The 17,366-nt window shown below is 32.8% G+C and overlaps 1 protein-coding gene across 2 annotated transcripts in view; it reads left to right on the plus strand.

The window, feature by feature from the left end:
- Dync2h1 (dynein cytoplasmic 2 heavy chain 1) overlaps nucleotides 1-17,366 on the plus strand; it is a 334,173-nt gene that overhangs the window by 6,821 nt on the left and 309,986 nt on the right. For both annotated transcript variants that reach the window (XM_026392460.2, XM_026392459.2), the window contains exons 5-12: nucleotides 705-849; nucleotides 1,552-1,784; nucleotides 4,748-4,882; nucleotides 4,996-5,109; nucleotides 5,223-5,334; nucleotides 5,681-5,805; nucleotides 10,467-10,642; nucleotides 12,742-12,937. In XM_026392460.2, the coding sequence (XP_026248245.2) occupies nucleotides 705-849; nucleotides 1,552-1,784; nucleotides 4,748-4,882; nucleotides 4,996-5,109; nucleotides 5,223-5,334; nucleotides 5,681-5,805; nucleotides 10,467-10,642; nucleotides 12,742-12,937 (1,236 nt within the window). The remainder of the gene's footprint in view (nucleotides 1-704; nucleotides 850-1,551; nucleotides 1,785-4,747; nucleotides 4,883-4,995; nucleotides 5,110-5,222; nucleotides 5,335-5,680; nucleotides 5,806-10,466; nucleotides 10,643-12,741; nucleotides 12,938-17,366) is intronic.

Consider the following 17,366-nt stretch of genomic DNA (forward strand, 5'->3'; position numbering starts at 1 on the left):
AAACTTAATATAGTTCAGAGGTTTATGTGCATAGAGGTGATATATTCTTTTGAAATAATATTCACTTTACTCAAATTAACATTTTCAAAATGACCTGAATTATGATAAATATCTTAGTTTTAGGCTTATTTGATTGATTATTCCTTGCTGTATCTTCATAGAGATTAAATAAATAATTTTGACTGCAAAAAGTGTATTTTGAAAACAAATTTTTATAGCGATTTTCTACTTGTTTCACTGTTATTTCAATAATATCATCTTGGTGGTCTGTTTGAAATAATTTTAAGCTTTTTTTTGAAACAATGATAAATATAGAATGATAAATATTATACCATTTTTGTATTGTTAACCACAATGTTATGCAACATAAAAAATAACAGTAAAAATGTGAACTACAATGGGTAGTGTGCATATGAAGGTAAGGCTATGTGAACTGGGAATATAAGTAAATGAATCTAAATTTTAAAAAAATTAGGTCAAGGGTATAAATAGTGACTAGATTTTATTATTTTATCTCTTGGCTTTCATAAAATTTATGTATATGGAGGGTATTTCCATAAATAAGTAATTATCATGGTAGAAAATGAGAAAACCCTATGGCAAATGTTCGAGTTTTAGCAGTTGAGAAAGTCTGGGATCATTTGACTGTATTACTCAAGTTATAGATATGATTATGTTAAAAAATTACCACATTTTTGTTTTAGGAGTTTTATAACTTGGACAATCTATCATTACTGGAAGTTGTTGACTTGGTGGAGACAACTCGTGATGTTGTAGATGATGTGTGGAGACAAACAGAGCACGATCCTTATCCTGAGTCACGAATGTTACATCTTTTAGATATCATAGGTATTAGTAAAGAAATGAACTTTTGGAAGCTTGTCTTATTTTCTTTTTTTCCTTTAAACTCCAACTTAAAAATGTTCCTAATGTAATATAATAATTGCTACTTAAAGTAATTCTTAAAGCAAATCATATAGAATTACATAGATGTTTGTATATTGCTGGTAGCTTAAATCTTTTGTCAAATTCATTGACCATTAATAGAACTAAATTACATAGGTCTTCAATATTTATGCATTTATATTCTACATTTTCAACTGAACCGAAAAAATAACAAAAATATATCGATTTATATGTCAATGTTAAATTTTTGACCTAGAAAAAATCCTTTTTATTATTATACTAAGGAATAACAGATAAGTACATTAAAGGTGAATGTACAAAAATATTTATTGCAATACTATTTGTAATATGAGTAGGAAAATAGCAATTGGGAGTTATTTATATAATTCTATTTCCATACAGTAAGCTCTGCGGCCTTGCAAAAACTGAATGTACATCTCTGCACTTGGAAGGTGTACACAATACATTGAAAGATGCAGAAATGCAAACTGATGTGTGTGTGTTTTAAACAATATGTTATTGACAGTGTTAGTATAAGGGTGTTCTTGTGGTTTTCATAAAGTCTTTGTTAATTTGTGTATTTTTAAAATTTTGTCAAAAGCATGCATTTTATTTCCATTAAAATTTTGATTTATGTTTTACTAGGTGGTTCATTTGGAAGGTTTGTTCAGAAAAAGCTGGGAACTTTGAACCTGTGGGAAGATCCTTATTATCTTGTGAAAGAAAATCTGAAAGCTGGTATTTCAATTTGTGAACAATGGGTGATAGTCTGTAATCATCTAACAGGTCAGGTTTGGCAGCGCTTTGTTCCTCATCCATGGAAAAATGAAAAATATTTCCCAGAAACACTTGATAAACTTGGCAAACGCCTTGAAGAGGTATCTATTTGATTATATGTTTCTTTGTCTTTAAGAACGAAGTGGGTCTTTACTTGTTTGTGAATGTATTTTATATTTAATAAGTACTATACCTCTGATAGAAATTATTTATAGTTTTGAGAAAGGTTAGGAGTTAAAGTTCATGTGGGATAATTTATGGCATAGTATTAGGTGCACAGTAGGCACTAAGTGCTAGTTTATGTCTTTCTTTTTTTGGGGTGTGTGTGACAAGTGAACATTGCTAGTCGTGAAATTCTGTTTTGTTCTTTGTTGTAAAGAAAATAATCCCCTTCTCTTTCTGTGGAAGCTCTCAGACATTGTCTTTGCTATTGCAATTATTTTTATATATGGACCTTTTTAATAGGTGGTACTCTTGTTTGCAACAGCTGTCAATTACATAAGTTATGACTTTCAGTATAGAATTTACCTGGGTACCTTCAAGGGACAGGCAAAATGAAATTATCTGAATATTGTAAGTCTGACTTCACCCCCCTCTTGTTTCGGGAAATCATAGTTCTTTGTTCATTTTTTTAATGTTTTTCATTTTGGAAAAATTTAAACATACACAAAGGTAAAATAGTGTAATGAATGCTTAGGTGTCAGTTATTCAGAATAATTACTGACATTATTCACTCTTTATCTCATCTTGGTCTTGCTTTCTGTGTGCACCTCCCTTTTTTATGCTGGAATATTTTAAAGCCAAAATATGTGTTACTATCGTAAGATATAAGCACAATTACCATTATTCCTCCCAACAAAGTGACAGTAATTTCTTAATATAATTTCGTATTTAGTCATTGTTCATTTATCCTGATTGTTTCAGAATTTTGTTTTATTTTGGATATTGGGGATTGAATGAACTCAGGGGCACCCAACCACTGAGCCACATCCCCAGCCCTATTTTGCATTTTATTTACAGACAGGGTCTCACTAGTTGCTTAAATGGCTTGATTTTGCTGAGGCTGACTTTGAACTTTCGATCCGCCTAACTTAGCTTCTTGAGCTGCTGGGATTATAGGAAGGTGCCACTGCACTCAGCTCAGAATTTTTTTTTTTTTTTTATAATTGGTTTATTTAAATCACGTTAAAAAACAAGCTCCATGTATTGCACACCTGTGCTGAGTTTCTTTTAATTTATTACAGTTTTTCCTATGTGTTTTGTTATGCAATGCAGTACTCCCATCTTTAGGATTTGTGTTTTTATATTGTGCTATTTATCATGTTTCTGATTCTCCCATTTTTCTAACTAATAAGTTAGCTATAAAGGCTTGATTAGGTTCACTCCCCAGCACTCCCCCTCCCCACCAAAAAAAGAGCCTTGATTAAAGATTTTTTTTCAAGAGTATTTCAAAGGTAGTTCTGTATAGTTTTTATGAATTCCGTCCAGAGGCATGTAGTGTCTGGATTTTCTATTTTTAGTGAGGTTGAGTTTACTCTGTGGGTTCAGGTATGATCTGCCTCATGGATTACAATCCTCTGCATCAACTTCTTAATGTTTTTAGCATCCTTTGGTAATTATGAAGTGTTGTAAAATGGCTGTTTTCTATATCAGTCATTCTTTTTGCCCTTCCTTCCTTCCTGTCCTCCTCCTCCTCCTCCTTCTCCTCCTCTTCCTCCTTTTTCTTCCTTTTTTGTCCTTCTTTTTCTTCTTCTTCTTCTTATTTTTTTTTTTTTTCGTACTGGAGATTGAACCCAGGGGTGCTTAACTACTTAGTCACATCCCCAGAACTTTTTTTATATTTTATTTAGAGACAGGGTCTCACTGAGTTACTTAGGGCCTTGCTTAGTTGCTGAGTCTGGTTTTGAACTTGTGGTTGTCCTGTCTCAGCCTCTCAAGTCACTGGGATTACAGGCATGTGCCACTTTGCCTGGCTCTTTCTGCAATTTCTAGTGATTATTATTTTTCTGTAAAGTAGAATTTTCCCCATCAACTTTTTAGTTCCCTGAAATATAGTTTGCATAGCAATGGAAGGATAGACATTTGCTTCTTTCTTTTTATTTATCATTCTTTCAAACATTGAGTAGTAGGTTAGTGTCATGGTAAGTTTCATAGGAGCAAAGAAATTGTTTTGGTAGTATCATGAATTCATGGATTTTTAATATTTTATTGTTTCAGAACACTAATTATTCCCAAATTATTCCATCTTTGGGCAGTAAGTACTCCCTTAATTTGGGCAATGAGTGCCCCTTTCAAGTTGGCTTCTGTGGCTCTGCTATTTCATTCATAATAACTTCAAGGCCCTGAAAATGTTCCAGCCCAACCCATTATGTATATTTTCTATATTACATCTGCAATTAATTAGCCATTTTTCCAAGAAGACTGGTTGTTTTTACTAGGAAATGATATTTAGCAATGATCTGATTGGGGAAGTGCTGTTACTTAGTTATTATTGCTTTTAGGCTATGTAGACAGAATTGTTGAAGATTTTTTAAGCAAAAAAATAATACATCATGAGTCTATGCTCTTTTCCAACTCAAATGGAATATTTTAGTGTTTTACTTAATCTTTTTGATTGTTAGCAGATATTTTAAACTCAAAATACACCAATATTTGTTTTTCATCTCTGTGTTAACTATAAATAGTAAGGTTGGTAACACTGATTTCATAATTAGAAGTGCAGTTTGTTGCAGAATAATGAAAATTAGAAGTTGCTACTATTTTCAGAACAGATTCTTAAAAGTTCACTTAAATGAGCCTTAAACAGAGTTTATAAATATCTAGATCTTATACATTTTCTCCAAACTTGAGCACTTGATTGATGTTTGTATGATGCTGTAATTATGTCTTTGAGCATCACTTTGATATTGATGAGTTGTAATTCTCAGGATTATGGTTTCAGATTCGTTCATTTCAGAGAACCTGTTTTAAAGAAATTATTGCCTAATATATTTAGATTTTAGACATATTTATACATTTTTTTTGATTTAAGTAAATTTTGTTGTTTTAATATTTTATGTTTTAGGTCTTGGCTGTTAGAACAATTCATGAGAAGCTTCTCTATTTTTTACCTGCCAGTGAAGAGAAAATTGTATGCCTGTCTCGAGTATTTGAACCTTTCACTGGCCTGAATCCTGTGCAATATAATCCATATACTGAGGTTGATTTTATATATATATGTATATGTTTATATGTATATAATTTCCTGTTTTTGTTCTTTTTAAAGGTTGATTTTTAAAATATTAAATTTAACAATATTGTTAATTTGTTTAGCCTTTATGGAAAGCTGCAGTGTCTCAATATGAAAAAATTATTGCACCTGCAGAACACAAAATAGCAGGAAAATTGAAAAATTACATTTCAGAAATTCAAGATAGCCCACAGCAGGTAAAATATTGAAATATTTTACTTTTAATGTTTTCCTTAAGCCATTTTAGGAGATATATGCATTTACTAAGTTGATCAATGGGGATGAACATACACTTACTTTGTTTTGTTAGCTTCTTCAAGCATTTCTGAAATATAAAGAGTTGGTGAAGCGTCCAACTATAAGCAAAGAATTGATGTTGGAAAGAGAAACTTTATTGGCAAGACTTGTGGACTCGGTTAAAGGTAAAGGTTTTCCACAGATTATAGTGTTTTCTTGAAAGCATATTTTTGTAGACTACATTTTTTTTTATTGTATACTATTTAGGATTAACACTATCTATTCTGAACATTTTTATTTATGCTGAAGATTAATTTATTAATTTCTGTTATAAGTAACAGATTTTTTGAATTAACAGGTTATTTTCTTTTTCTGTTGATTACACTTGATTCATGATAAGGTCCTTGAGTGTAAGGACCAACTCTTACTGTTTTCTATACACAATATTTGACATAGTGCTTGGTACATTGAAAATATTTAGGAAATCTTTGTTAAGCTTGTGTAATCATTCATTTGATTTAATTTTTATAGATTTTCGATTAGACTTTGAGAATCGGTGTCGAGGAGTTCCTGGTGATGCATCTGGACCACTTTCAGGCAAAAATCTTTCAGAGGTTGTCAATAATATTGTTTGGGTTCGTCAGTTGGAATTGAAGGTATTTGTCTCAATAAAAGTTGAAGAATGCTAGTTAAGATGAAGTAACTTAAGGTATACATGTAGTAGGCTGTCTAAAACTGTAGCAATAACAATCCCTGTTTTCTGTGGTATATCCATCTAATTTTCATGTGAAATGTTTGAAAGTGTGCAGAGATGATTCTAATGGTACTATTCTTTCTTTCTATAGAGACAATTGTCAAATCATTTATAATTCCAATTGCATTTGCTTCAGACAAGTGTCTTTAAAACATTATTCAAGAGAAGAGCATCCCTTACATAGCATTAAAAAATATGATTGCAAAATTTTGGTAGTCTAACTGCAAATATGTTTTTATTACTACATTACGTTGAAAGTTAAAGAAAAGGTGAAAAATAATTATAGTGACATTATTTTATAAATTTAGAGGGTATTTGAATATTATTCAAGTTGTCCTTAGATTATTGTAGACCTACTAATTAGTATATTGTATGGTGTCTTGCATTTGACTCATATAGTAAATATTAATTGAGTAGTCTATAATTAGGGGTAAAAGGATCTAATGTAATGTTATAAAAGCTAGTATTTTTTTAATAGAGTTTTTTTTTCATTTTTAAGATTTGTTCTAATTAGTTATACATGACAGTAGAATGCATTTTGTCATAAATGGAGTGTAACTTCTCATTCTTCTGATTGTATATGATGTAGAATCACACCAGTTGTGTAATCATATATGTATATAGGGTAATAATGTCTGAGTCATTCTACTATCTTTCTTACCTTGATACCCCCTCCCTTGCCTTCATTCCCCTCTACCTAATCCAAAGTTCCTCTACCTGCCCCCTCACGCCCCCCGATTGTGAGTTAGCAACCACATATCAGAGAAAACATTTGGTCTTTGTTTTTTTGGGATTGGCTTATTTCGCTTAGCATGATATTGTCCAGTTCCATTCATTTACCTGCAAATGCCATAATTTCATTCTTCTTTAAGCCTGAGTAGTATTCCATTGTGTATATATACCACATTTTCTTTATCCATTTATCTGTTGAAGGACATCTAGGTTGATTCCATACTTTGGCTATTGTGAATTGAGCTGCTATAAACATTGATGTGGCTGCATTACTATAGTATGCTGATTTTAAGTCCTTTGAGTATAAACTGAGGAGTGGGATAACTGGGTCAAATGGTGATTTCATTCCAAGTTTTCTTTTTTTTTTTCAATTGCTTTTAGTTTTTAAATACATGACAGTGGAATGCATCACAATTCTTACTACACATATAGAACACAATTTTTCATATCTCTGTATATAAAGTATGTTCTCATCAATTCATGTCTTCATACATGTACTTTGGATAATGTTGTCCATCACATTCCACCATCATTGCTAACTCCCTCCCCGCTCCCTTCCCCTCTCATCCCTCTGCCCTATCTAGAGTTCGTCTATTCCTCCCATGCTCCCTCTCCCTACCCCACTATGATTCAGTCACCTGATATCAGAGAAAACATTCGCCATTTGTTTTTTTGGGATTGGCTAACTTCACTTAGCATTACCTTTTCCAACTATATCCATTTACCTGAAAATGCCATGATTTTACTCTTTTATTGCTGAGTAATATTCCATTGTGTATATATGCCATATTTTTTAATCCATTCATCTACTGAAGGGCATTTAGGTTGGTTCCACAGTTTAGCTATTGTGAATTGTGCTGCTATAAACTTTGATGTAGCTGTGTCCCTGTAGTATGTATGCTGTTTTTAAGTCCTTTGGGTATAGACTGAGAAGAGGGATAGCCGGGTCAAATGGTGGTTCCATTCCCAGATTTCCAAGGAAATCTCCATACTGCTTTCCATATTGGTTGCACCAATTTTCAGTCCCACCAGCAATGTACGAGTGTGCCTTTTCCCCCATATCCTCGCTAACACTTATTGTTGTTTGTCTTCATAATAGCTGCCATACTGACTGGAGGGAAATGGTATCGTAGAGTAGTTTTGAGTTGCATTTCTCTAATTTCTAGAGATGATGAGCATTTTTTCATATATTTGTTGATTGATTGAATTTCCTCTTCTGAGAAGTGTCTGTTCATGTCCTTGGCCCATTTATTGATTGGGTTATTTGTTTTTTTGGTGCTTAGCTTTTTGAGTTCTTTATATACCCTAGTGATTAGTGCTCTATCTCATGTGTGAGGGGTAAAAACTTGCTTCCAAGATGTAGGCTCTCTATTCACCTCACAGATTGTTTCTTTTGCTGAGAAGAAACTTTTTAGTTTGGCCTATCCTATTTATTGATTCTTGGTTTTAATTCTTGCGCTATAGGAGTCTTGTTAAGGAAGTTGGGGCATAATCCCATCTAATGAAGATTAGGGCCTACTTTTTTTCTGTTAGACGGAGAGTCTCTGATTTAATTCCTAGGTCCTTGATCCACTTTGAGTTGAATTTTGTGTATGGTGAGAGATTGGGGCTTAATTTCATTTTGTTGCATATGGATTTCCAGCTTTCCCAGCACCATTTGTTGAAGAGGCTATCTTTTCTCCAATGCATGTTTTTGGGGCCTTTGTCTAATATGACATAATTATAATTTTGTGTGTTAGACTCTGTGTCCTCTATTCTGTACACTGGCCAGAGCAATTAGACAGACGAAAGAAATTAAAGGGATATGTATGGTGAAAGAAGAACTTGAATTAGCACTGTTTGCTGACAATATGATTCTATACCTAAAGAACAAAAAAAGCTCCACCGGAAAACTTCTAGAACTAGTAAATGAATTCAGCAAAGTAGCAGGTTATAAAATCAACACCCATAAATCAAAGGCACTTCTGTATATCAGTGACAAATCCTCTGAGAGGGAAATGAGGAAAACTACCCCATTTACAATAGCCTCAAAAAAAAAAAAACAAAAAAAAAACAAAAACCAAAAACTTGGGAATCAATGAAAGAGGTGAAAGATCTATACAATAAAACTACAGAGCCCTAAAGAAAGAAATCAAAGAAGACCTTAGAAGATGGAAAGGTCTACCTTGCTCTTGGATAGGCAGAATTAATATTATCAAAATGACCATACTACCAAAAGCACTATCCAGATTTAATGCAATTCCGATCAAAATCCCAATGGCATTCCTCATAGAAATAAAAAAAGCAATCATGACATTCATCTGGAAAAATAAGAGACCCAGAATAACTAAAGCAATCTTTAGCAGGAAGAGTGAAGCAGGTAGCATCACTATACCAGACCTTAAACTATACTACAGATCAATAGTAACAAAAACAGCATGGTACTGGCAACAAAACAGACCCGTAGACCAATGATACAGAATAGAGGACTCAGAGACTAATCATTCCAAGTTTTCTGAGGAATCTTCATACTGCTTTCCATAATGGTTGCACCAGTTTGTTTTCCCACCAGCAATGTATGGGTATACCTTTTCCTCCACATCCTCATTAACATTTATTGTTACTTGTATGCTTGATAATTGCCATTCTGATGGGAATGAGATGAATTGCATTTTTCTAGTTGCAAGTGATGTGGAACATTTAAAAAAATTTTTTTTTAGTTGTTGGATCTTTATTTTATTTATTTATATGCGGTGATGAGAATTAAACCCAGTATCTCACACATTGTAGATAAGCGCTCTACCACTGAGCTACAACTTCAACCTGATGTTGAACATTTTTTCATAAGTATATTGACCGATTGTATTTCTTCTTCTGTGAAGTGTCTGTTCAGTTCCTTAGCCCTTTTATTGATTAGATTATTATTATTATTTTTTTGGTGTTGAGTTTTTTGAGTTCTTTATATATCCTGGAGATTAATGCTCTATCTGAGGTGCATGTGGTAAAGATTTTCTCCCATTCTGTTGGCTCTTTCTTCATGTTGTTGATTGTGTCTTTTGATGAGAAAAAGCTTTCTTTGATTTTACCTCTTTTGCATTAGGAATCTTATTAAGGAAGTCATGGTGATGATTTGGGCCTACTTTTTCTTCTATTAGAACAGGGTCTCTGTTCTAGTGCCTGTGAACCCAGGGCCTTGTGCATGGGCCTACCAAATGAGCTATATCCCCAGTCTGTGTTTAAGTCTTTGATCCACTTTGACTTGAATTTTGTGCAGGCCCTGAACTATAGGATTCAGTTTCAATCTGTTATATATGGATTTCCAGTTTTCCCAGCACCGTTTGTTGAAGAGGCTGTCTTCGCCAATGAATGTTTTTGGCAAGCTAGCATTTTTGATAGTACTACATATTCAAGTTTATATGTTGATGTTTCATTTTCTGGAATATTCTGCTTGATTCTGTCAAGTCAGCTTTCCAGAGTGCTACAATAATCTTGTATAGCTATGAAGGAAAGGTAAATGCCTTAATTTAAATGCTTTAATGAAAGCTAATAAACAATGCTCTAATAAATAAAAAATACTCTAATAGCATAAAAATATTTTGACTTTCCTTTATTTTACCCTTCAAATTCTGACTTGAATGGGCTATCCTCTTGTGTTTTGGTTATAAGGTTGTATCGTTCAGAAGTATGGTAGGATTGATATTCTTATGTTCTCTGACAAATGTTTTGTTTTAGTGTTTACAGATGAAAGGGAAACTGATTTCTGAATCACAGATCAGAGAAGTGAGCTTCTTATTTTATGCTAATTTTGTTAGGATATAAATGATATATATCTCTGTAATTTGACTTTTTAAGGTAGATGATACTATCAAGATTGCAGAGGCTCTTTTGTCTGACCTGTCAGGATTTCGATCTTTCCATCGAAGTGCTGAAGATCTCTTAGACCAGTTTAAACTATATGAACAAGAACAATTTGATGATTGGTCCAGGGAAATTCAGTCAGGTTTGTCTGATTCCAGATCTGGTCTGTGGTAAGTATAAATATACAAAACTGTAAAATCTAAAACCATATATCATTGATTCAAACAGCAAGATGGAGTTAATCCATTAGCCTTCTCCTGTTCTTAATTTTGATGTTCTTTTAATTTCTTTTGTTAGAAGATTGGAAACTTTGATGATATAATTTAGTTTGACCACCTGCTTCCCATTTGTTTCTCTAGAATTACAAATTCCTGTTTGGGAATTAGCTTTCTCTCTCCTTTTTTCCCCATTGTTTCATATATACTTTTCTTCCCTTTTGGTACTAATATTGCACATGCACTGTGTGCATACACACACATTGTCTTTAAACTGTAAATAACATTTTTATTATTATATTTTTTTGCGGTATTGGGGATTGAACACAGGGATATTTAACCAATGAGCTACATCCCCAGCCCTTTTTTAAAAAAAATTATTTTTAAGTTTTGAGACAGATTGTTGCTAAACTGATGAAGCTGCCTTGGACTTGCAATTCTTTTGTCTCAGTCTCCTAGGTTAACAGGGACCACAGGAACTTGCCCCATGCCTGACCACATTTTTTTTTTTTTTAATATTTTTTCAGTTGTTGATGGACCTTTATTTTATTTATTCTTATGTGGTGCTGAAAATTGAACCCAGTGCCACACACATGCTTGGCAAGTTTTCTACCATTGAGCCACAACCCCAGCCCTGGATCACATCTTTTTAAAAGTAACTCTGTGCTGGGAATGTAGCTCAGTTGTAGAGCACTTGTATAACATGCATGAGGGTTCAATCCCTAGTAGTCCAAAAAAGTTAAAAATAAAAATGAAATGAAAAATAAAAGTAACTTTATTCACAATATAAAATTTTGTTTATTTCATCTATACCGATACAGAGGATAATTAGGCCAAAAGTGGTGCTTCTTAAATTAAATTAATTTTTTTCTTTTCTAAAAATTCTGACTCTACAGGAATATTGTAGGAACCAAAGGGTTCTAGGGCATAATGGTTACAACTTGGTGGTAATTTAACTTTTTCCCTTCATAATTTGAGCCTAAAACATGAGAATTTCTTTAATCCTCCCCTCCCCCTGCAAAGTGTTTCTTCAGTCAATTAATTTGGGAATATTTGCATAGTTTTATTACTGTAGTTCTAGTGGGGATCCATTCTGTATGGTAACCTACGAAGGATCTGAAATCTGCTGTATAAAAGCTTGTTTAACTTTTTTCAAACTATTTCTTATTTGGTAATGAAACTCCTCTTCTCCTGCCTTTATTTTGGTGTTAAATCTGTATTGTCCCATGGAATCATCTGCATGTTGTTGAACACATTTTTGAAATGCTGATTTGTACAAACTAATTTTGAAGATCAGTCCTGAATACAGACAGAAAGAATCACTATTATAGTTTTCTGACAGGCTTTCTGTGTGTAAAGCAAAATTTGGTTTAACTCATCATTTTAAAAATAAGTATCTACTTTGTATTATACTTTGTTGCGTCTGATGTTAATTAGGGGGAATAGATTTCTTCTTTGCTTTTCAAAAGTATGTTACTTTTTTAAGACTTGCAAGTTTTCCTAATTATTTGTGAAAGAGTATGCATTATATAAATCTACTTCTAAAAGAAAGATGATGAAAACATAATACCTTATGTTTAATTTAACTCATCGTTTTCACAATTCCATGATGACTTGAGTACTCACAAGTAATATTTGCTACAGACAAAAGATAATTCTTAGTGAAACAACGGGTAGAAGAATGAAACATTTAAATGTCTGTACTCTTACTATTTAGATTTATTTTATCATTGATCCTTAGAGAATAAATAAAAACCTTTCTTTAATTGTAGATATGTCATTTTTGAGTCTTAGTTGACTGTTAAGGGATGGATTTTTCTGACTTTAAACTTTAATATTTGAAATATTAAAGTGATGATATATTTTGGATTTTATACTTTATTTCCAAAATCTGGATTGATAGTGTGTGAAAAACAAACATATAAGCTGTAATTAAAAAAAGTTTTTTTTTTTAACTTTACTACTAGACTTACAGAGAAGTAAAATCTATTGTGTATTTCATTAGTCAAGAGTGAGAACATGAAACTTAAAAGATTATTCCTTTTTTTTTGTAGTATTGAGGCTAATAGTCGAATTATGGAATTGGATCCTAGCGATGGATCATTGAAAGTGCATTATTCCGATCGTTTGGTGATTCTTCTAAGAGAAGTTCGTCAGCTTTCTGCCCTTGGCTTTGTTATTCCTGCCAAAATACAGCAAGTTGCGAACATTGCACAGAAATTCTGCAAGCAAGCAATTATTCTTAAACAAGTATGAAATTATATTTTTGAAAGCATGGCTATTCTCTGAGTTCATTGTATTAAACTAGAATGCAATAAAGTCTTCATTTTCTACTTTTGATTTTTTTAGGTTAATTGAATAGCATTATTAACTTGTGAAATTATGGCTTGCTAAATGATTATTTTACACAATTTGCTTTATAACCTATATAGGAATTTATTAATTTAATTTGTTCTTCTTTTCATTCTAAAAACATTTAGAAAAATAGAATATTGTTATTTTTCCCTCTTTTTTTATGTTATTTGCAAAAAATTTTAAAGGACCTTCCAATTAGAGTCCTTTGCCTTCTGGGGGGCAGATTATTGGAGAATTCTCAGGTTAATAGATTGTTCTTTGTTTCTAGCCATTTCCTTAGCACCATCATGTCATTTACATGTTTAAGATCAATATTATCACCTCATTGTCTATCTCCTAAGCATGGCAGATGAGGCCTTTCTTAATCACATCCCAACTAACTTATTAGTTTGGCACTGCCTATATTCTCTCCTATTGTGTATTCTATGTGTGTTAGTCAACTTCTGTCATTATAACAAATACCTGAGATAATTAATACATATAGAGAAAAGGTTTGTTTTGGCTCATAGTTTGAAAGTTCCAGTCTATGATTGGTTGGTTCCTTGCTTTTGGGCCTGTGGTGTGGCAGCATATCATGGTGGGAACATGTGGTGGAGCAAAACTACTTACCTCATGACCTTAAAGCAAAAAAGATAGCGGGGACATAGCAAAGGCATCACATAGTTCCCTTCAATGGCATACTCTTATTTACCTAAAGACCTCCCACTGGTCCCCAACTTTTAAAGAATCTACCATTTCCCAGTAGTACCTTTCTGGGGACCAAACCTTTAAGACATGGAGCTTTGGGGGGCATTTAAATCTAAATGTAGTACTATACTTTGGTAATATGAAACTTGGCCTTTCTCTGAGCATGTTTCCATGCACTAAAATCTGTCCTCTCTGATTGAAAAACCCAGTGTCATTGTTCAGTTTCCAACTTAAGTTACTTTCTCTATTGTGTGTTCTTTTAGTTGATTGTTTAATATTCTGTTATATTGTTTAATATTCTGATATGAAAATCATTATTATAGTACTTACATTGTATTGGTTTTTTTTCATCTTTTCTTTCACTTGATTAGTAGCTGTTAGAGTGTAGAAAAATTATCTAGAAGGCAGGAGCACTATCTTGGGTTTTGACCTTTCATTTGTTCTTTTATTCAACAAAGATTCACTGAGCACCTGCTCTGCTAGTTATTATGTAATGAGAAATGAATAGATAACTATCATAGACTGACACAGGATTTCTCACCTCTGCACTTTTAATGATTTGGAACAAATTTTTTTTTCCCCCTGGGAAATGTTCTCTGCATTGTGGAATGTTTAGCAGTACCCCTGGCCTATACTCAGTATATTCCAATGTATCTGCTTAGTCCTGATAATAAAAGCTATGTCTAGACATTGGCAAATGTCCTCTAGGGTATAAATCAGCTGCAGTTGAGGTTAACTGGTCTAGAGAGAGAGAATGAATTAAACTTTGAATGCTCATTAAATATTAGGATTTGTGATAGATCTGTAGCCATTTCCTATAGTTTTATTTAAAATATTAAGTAGAAATTTCCAGAAATAAGCAATTTTTAAGCTTTAAATTTTATATTATTCTGTGTAGAATGATGAAATCTGCCATCGTACTTCTTCTTGTCCAAGATTGAATCATCCCTTTATCCAGTGTCCATTCTGTAAATGCTACCACCTTGTAGAATTCATCTCTGTTATCAGTTCTGATCACTCATGGTGTTCCAATGCTTGCATTCAGCTAACCTTTATTTTGGTTAGTAATGGGCCCAAAGCAAAAGGATAATGATGCTAGCAATTTGGATGTACCAAAGAGAATCTGTAAAGTGCTAACTTTAAGTGAAAGTTCTCAACCTAATAAGGAAAGAAAAAAAAATTATGTGCTAAGGTTGATAAGATATATAGTAAAGGATTAATCTTTTATGCAGAAATTTTGAAGAAGGAAAAAGAAATTTGTGCGAATTTTGTTGTCACACATCAAGTTGCAGAATTTATGGCCACGATATGTGATAAGTACTTAGTTAATATAGAAAAGTCATTAAATTATTTGAGTTCAGAAGTATCTGCAGTTTCAGATATTCACTGGGGGTCTTGGGACATATCTCTTGTATATAAAGGGGGACCTACTATATTTCAGTTAATTCTCTGATTTATTACTTACATAATTAGAGATCACATGTATAAAAATTACATGTAGTTAGTAAGTTATAAATCTAGAATTTTATACCAAGTCTTTCTGACTCCAAAGCCCATATTTATTTAATTATAGCCCAGTTATGTGAACAAGCAGACACACAATATTCAATGTATTTTAAATATTATATATGTTCAAAGTTCTGTGAATGCATAGAGGGGGAAATATTCAATTCTTTTCCTGGAGAGGCATAGAAGTAGTATGAGTTAAGTCTTTGCAGAGGATTGATGGTTGTTGTGAATTTTGAAGAGCATTCACATAATCTCAGTTATGCAAGGGAATGTGTGATGATTTTGTTGGAGTGATTACTTAAGCAAAAGCAAAGAGGCTTGCCACTTTTGTTTCTTAAGCATTTGGTCTGTCACAGTATGGCTCAACAAATGAGTGAATGGTCATATAGTATTTATATTTACCTTTGGAAGAACAACTCAGGAAATGTATTTCTGTATACCTTTATTTATGAGCAGATATATTTAGCTAGAGTGAGGAGTATGAAGTAGAATGTTGGAGAGAGAGCAGTATGGTCAGATTGTTGAAATATTATATATTCTCTTGCTTCTTGTATTCTGATTGTGCTTTTTCTGGGCTTAAATTTTTATTTTATTTTTTGGTGCTAGGTGTTGAGCCCAGGACCTTGTGTGTGCTCTGCCACTGAACTATTTTCCTAGCCTGGGCCTACGTTTGTGGTTCCAAATGAGTAGAGTGGGTATTCTTCACCAAATGAAGTATATTTTTTCATTGCATATCAGTGTGAAGAAGAGGATGTTTTAAAATTATTTATTTTTTAAGCACATACTCTGTGCCAAGAATTTTGTGAGGTGTTGGAATACAAAAATTAAGACAATATCTCCTTAGACTCCTCATACTCACTGCAGGCTATCATCTTTATCTTATTCCTTGAACCTTTTCTTTTTCTCTCAAGAGGGTTGACAATGTCTTTTGTCCACCACTGTACCTTGTAGGTATCTCAATTTGTTGACTCTTTTTTTAACTCAACAAGTGTTTAATGTTTGCAATCAGATTGGCACTGTTCTTAGAGCCGTCATTCTAGTAGGAGACACAGATAGCAAACACATAGCTAAGTAATAGAATTCTGGGGAATGATAAGTACTTTGAAAAAAAATAAAACCTAGTAAAGAGATAGTAACAAACACAGCTATTTTATATAGAGTGCACATGGCCAACCTCAATGAAGAGGTAACATTTGAGAAGAGACATGACATAAAGTGAGCAAAAGAACCCTGCAAATGTGTTTAGGAATACTGTTCCAGTCAGAGGGAATGATAGAGGCAAAATTCCTTAGGGAAGCCTTAGTTGGTAGGACAGAATAATAAATAATAAGACCACTTTTGTTGCAGTACAATGAGAGAGAGGTTTGTGGTGGAACTAGGGTCAGTTTATGTGGAATCTTATATGCTGGGTAAAGGCATGGGTTTTGCATTTGATCATTTTTTATTGGGAAATCATTGGAAGGTTTTTAATAAGAGTTTTGGAATTATGGATTTTATTTTCAACTGTATTGGATGTCATTAAGTTTTGAGTAGGCAAGAAGTGTGATACATGTTTAAGAAAAATTATTCTGGATGCTTTGAGTGAACTATCAGAGGCCATATTTGGCCAAGGAAACTAATTTGAAGACTGTTTTACCAAGAGATGAGGGTGAATAAATTAGAGGGGGATTGATAGAGGTGGTGTGAGGTGATTGGATTCAAGATATATTTTGAATGTATAGGTAATAGGATGTTGTTGATGTGGAATGGAAGAGAATAAAAACAATATATGTATAAAACAATACATGTATAAAAAATATATATAAATAATTATAAATGTCTAAATAATTATACGTACTGAAAAAGGAGGGAGCAGGTTTGGAGAGGTATAGGAGTTAAGAATTTGATTTTTTAGCATTTGACATGCCTCACTGGTCTTTTACTCTATGAGACTGTTAACTGTTTGATTCCTGGGAACTGGTTTTATTTTTGTTTACTCAGTCTCAGGACATGAGTTGGCACATTATAAGAACTTAGCTTATGTTCATTGATCGTGTATATTACTTTATAAATAAATCCTATATTGATATAAAAACTTATTTTTGGTTTAATCTTATGGTTGAAAAGCTATAATTTCCATCTTAAAAAT

Source organism: Urocitellus parryii, chromosome 4, assembly GCF_045843805.1.
Source record: "Urocitellus parryii isolate mUroPar1 chromosome 4, mUroPar1.hap1, whole genome shotgun sequence".
NCBI classification, from domain to species: domain Eukaryota; kingdom Metazoa; phylum Chordata; class Mammalia; order Rodentia; family Sciuridae; genus Urocitellus; species Urocitellus parryii.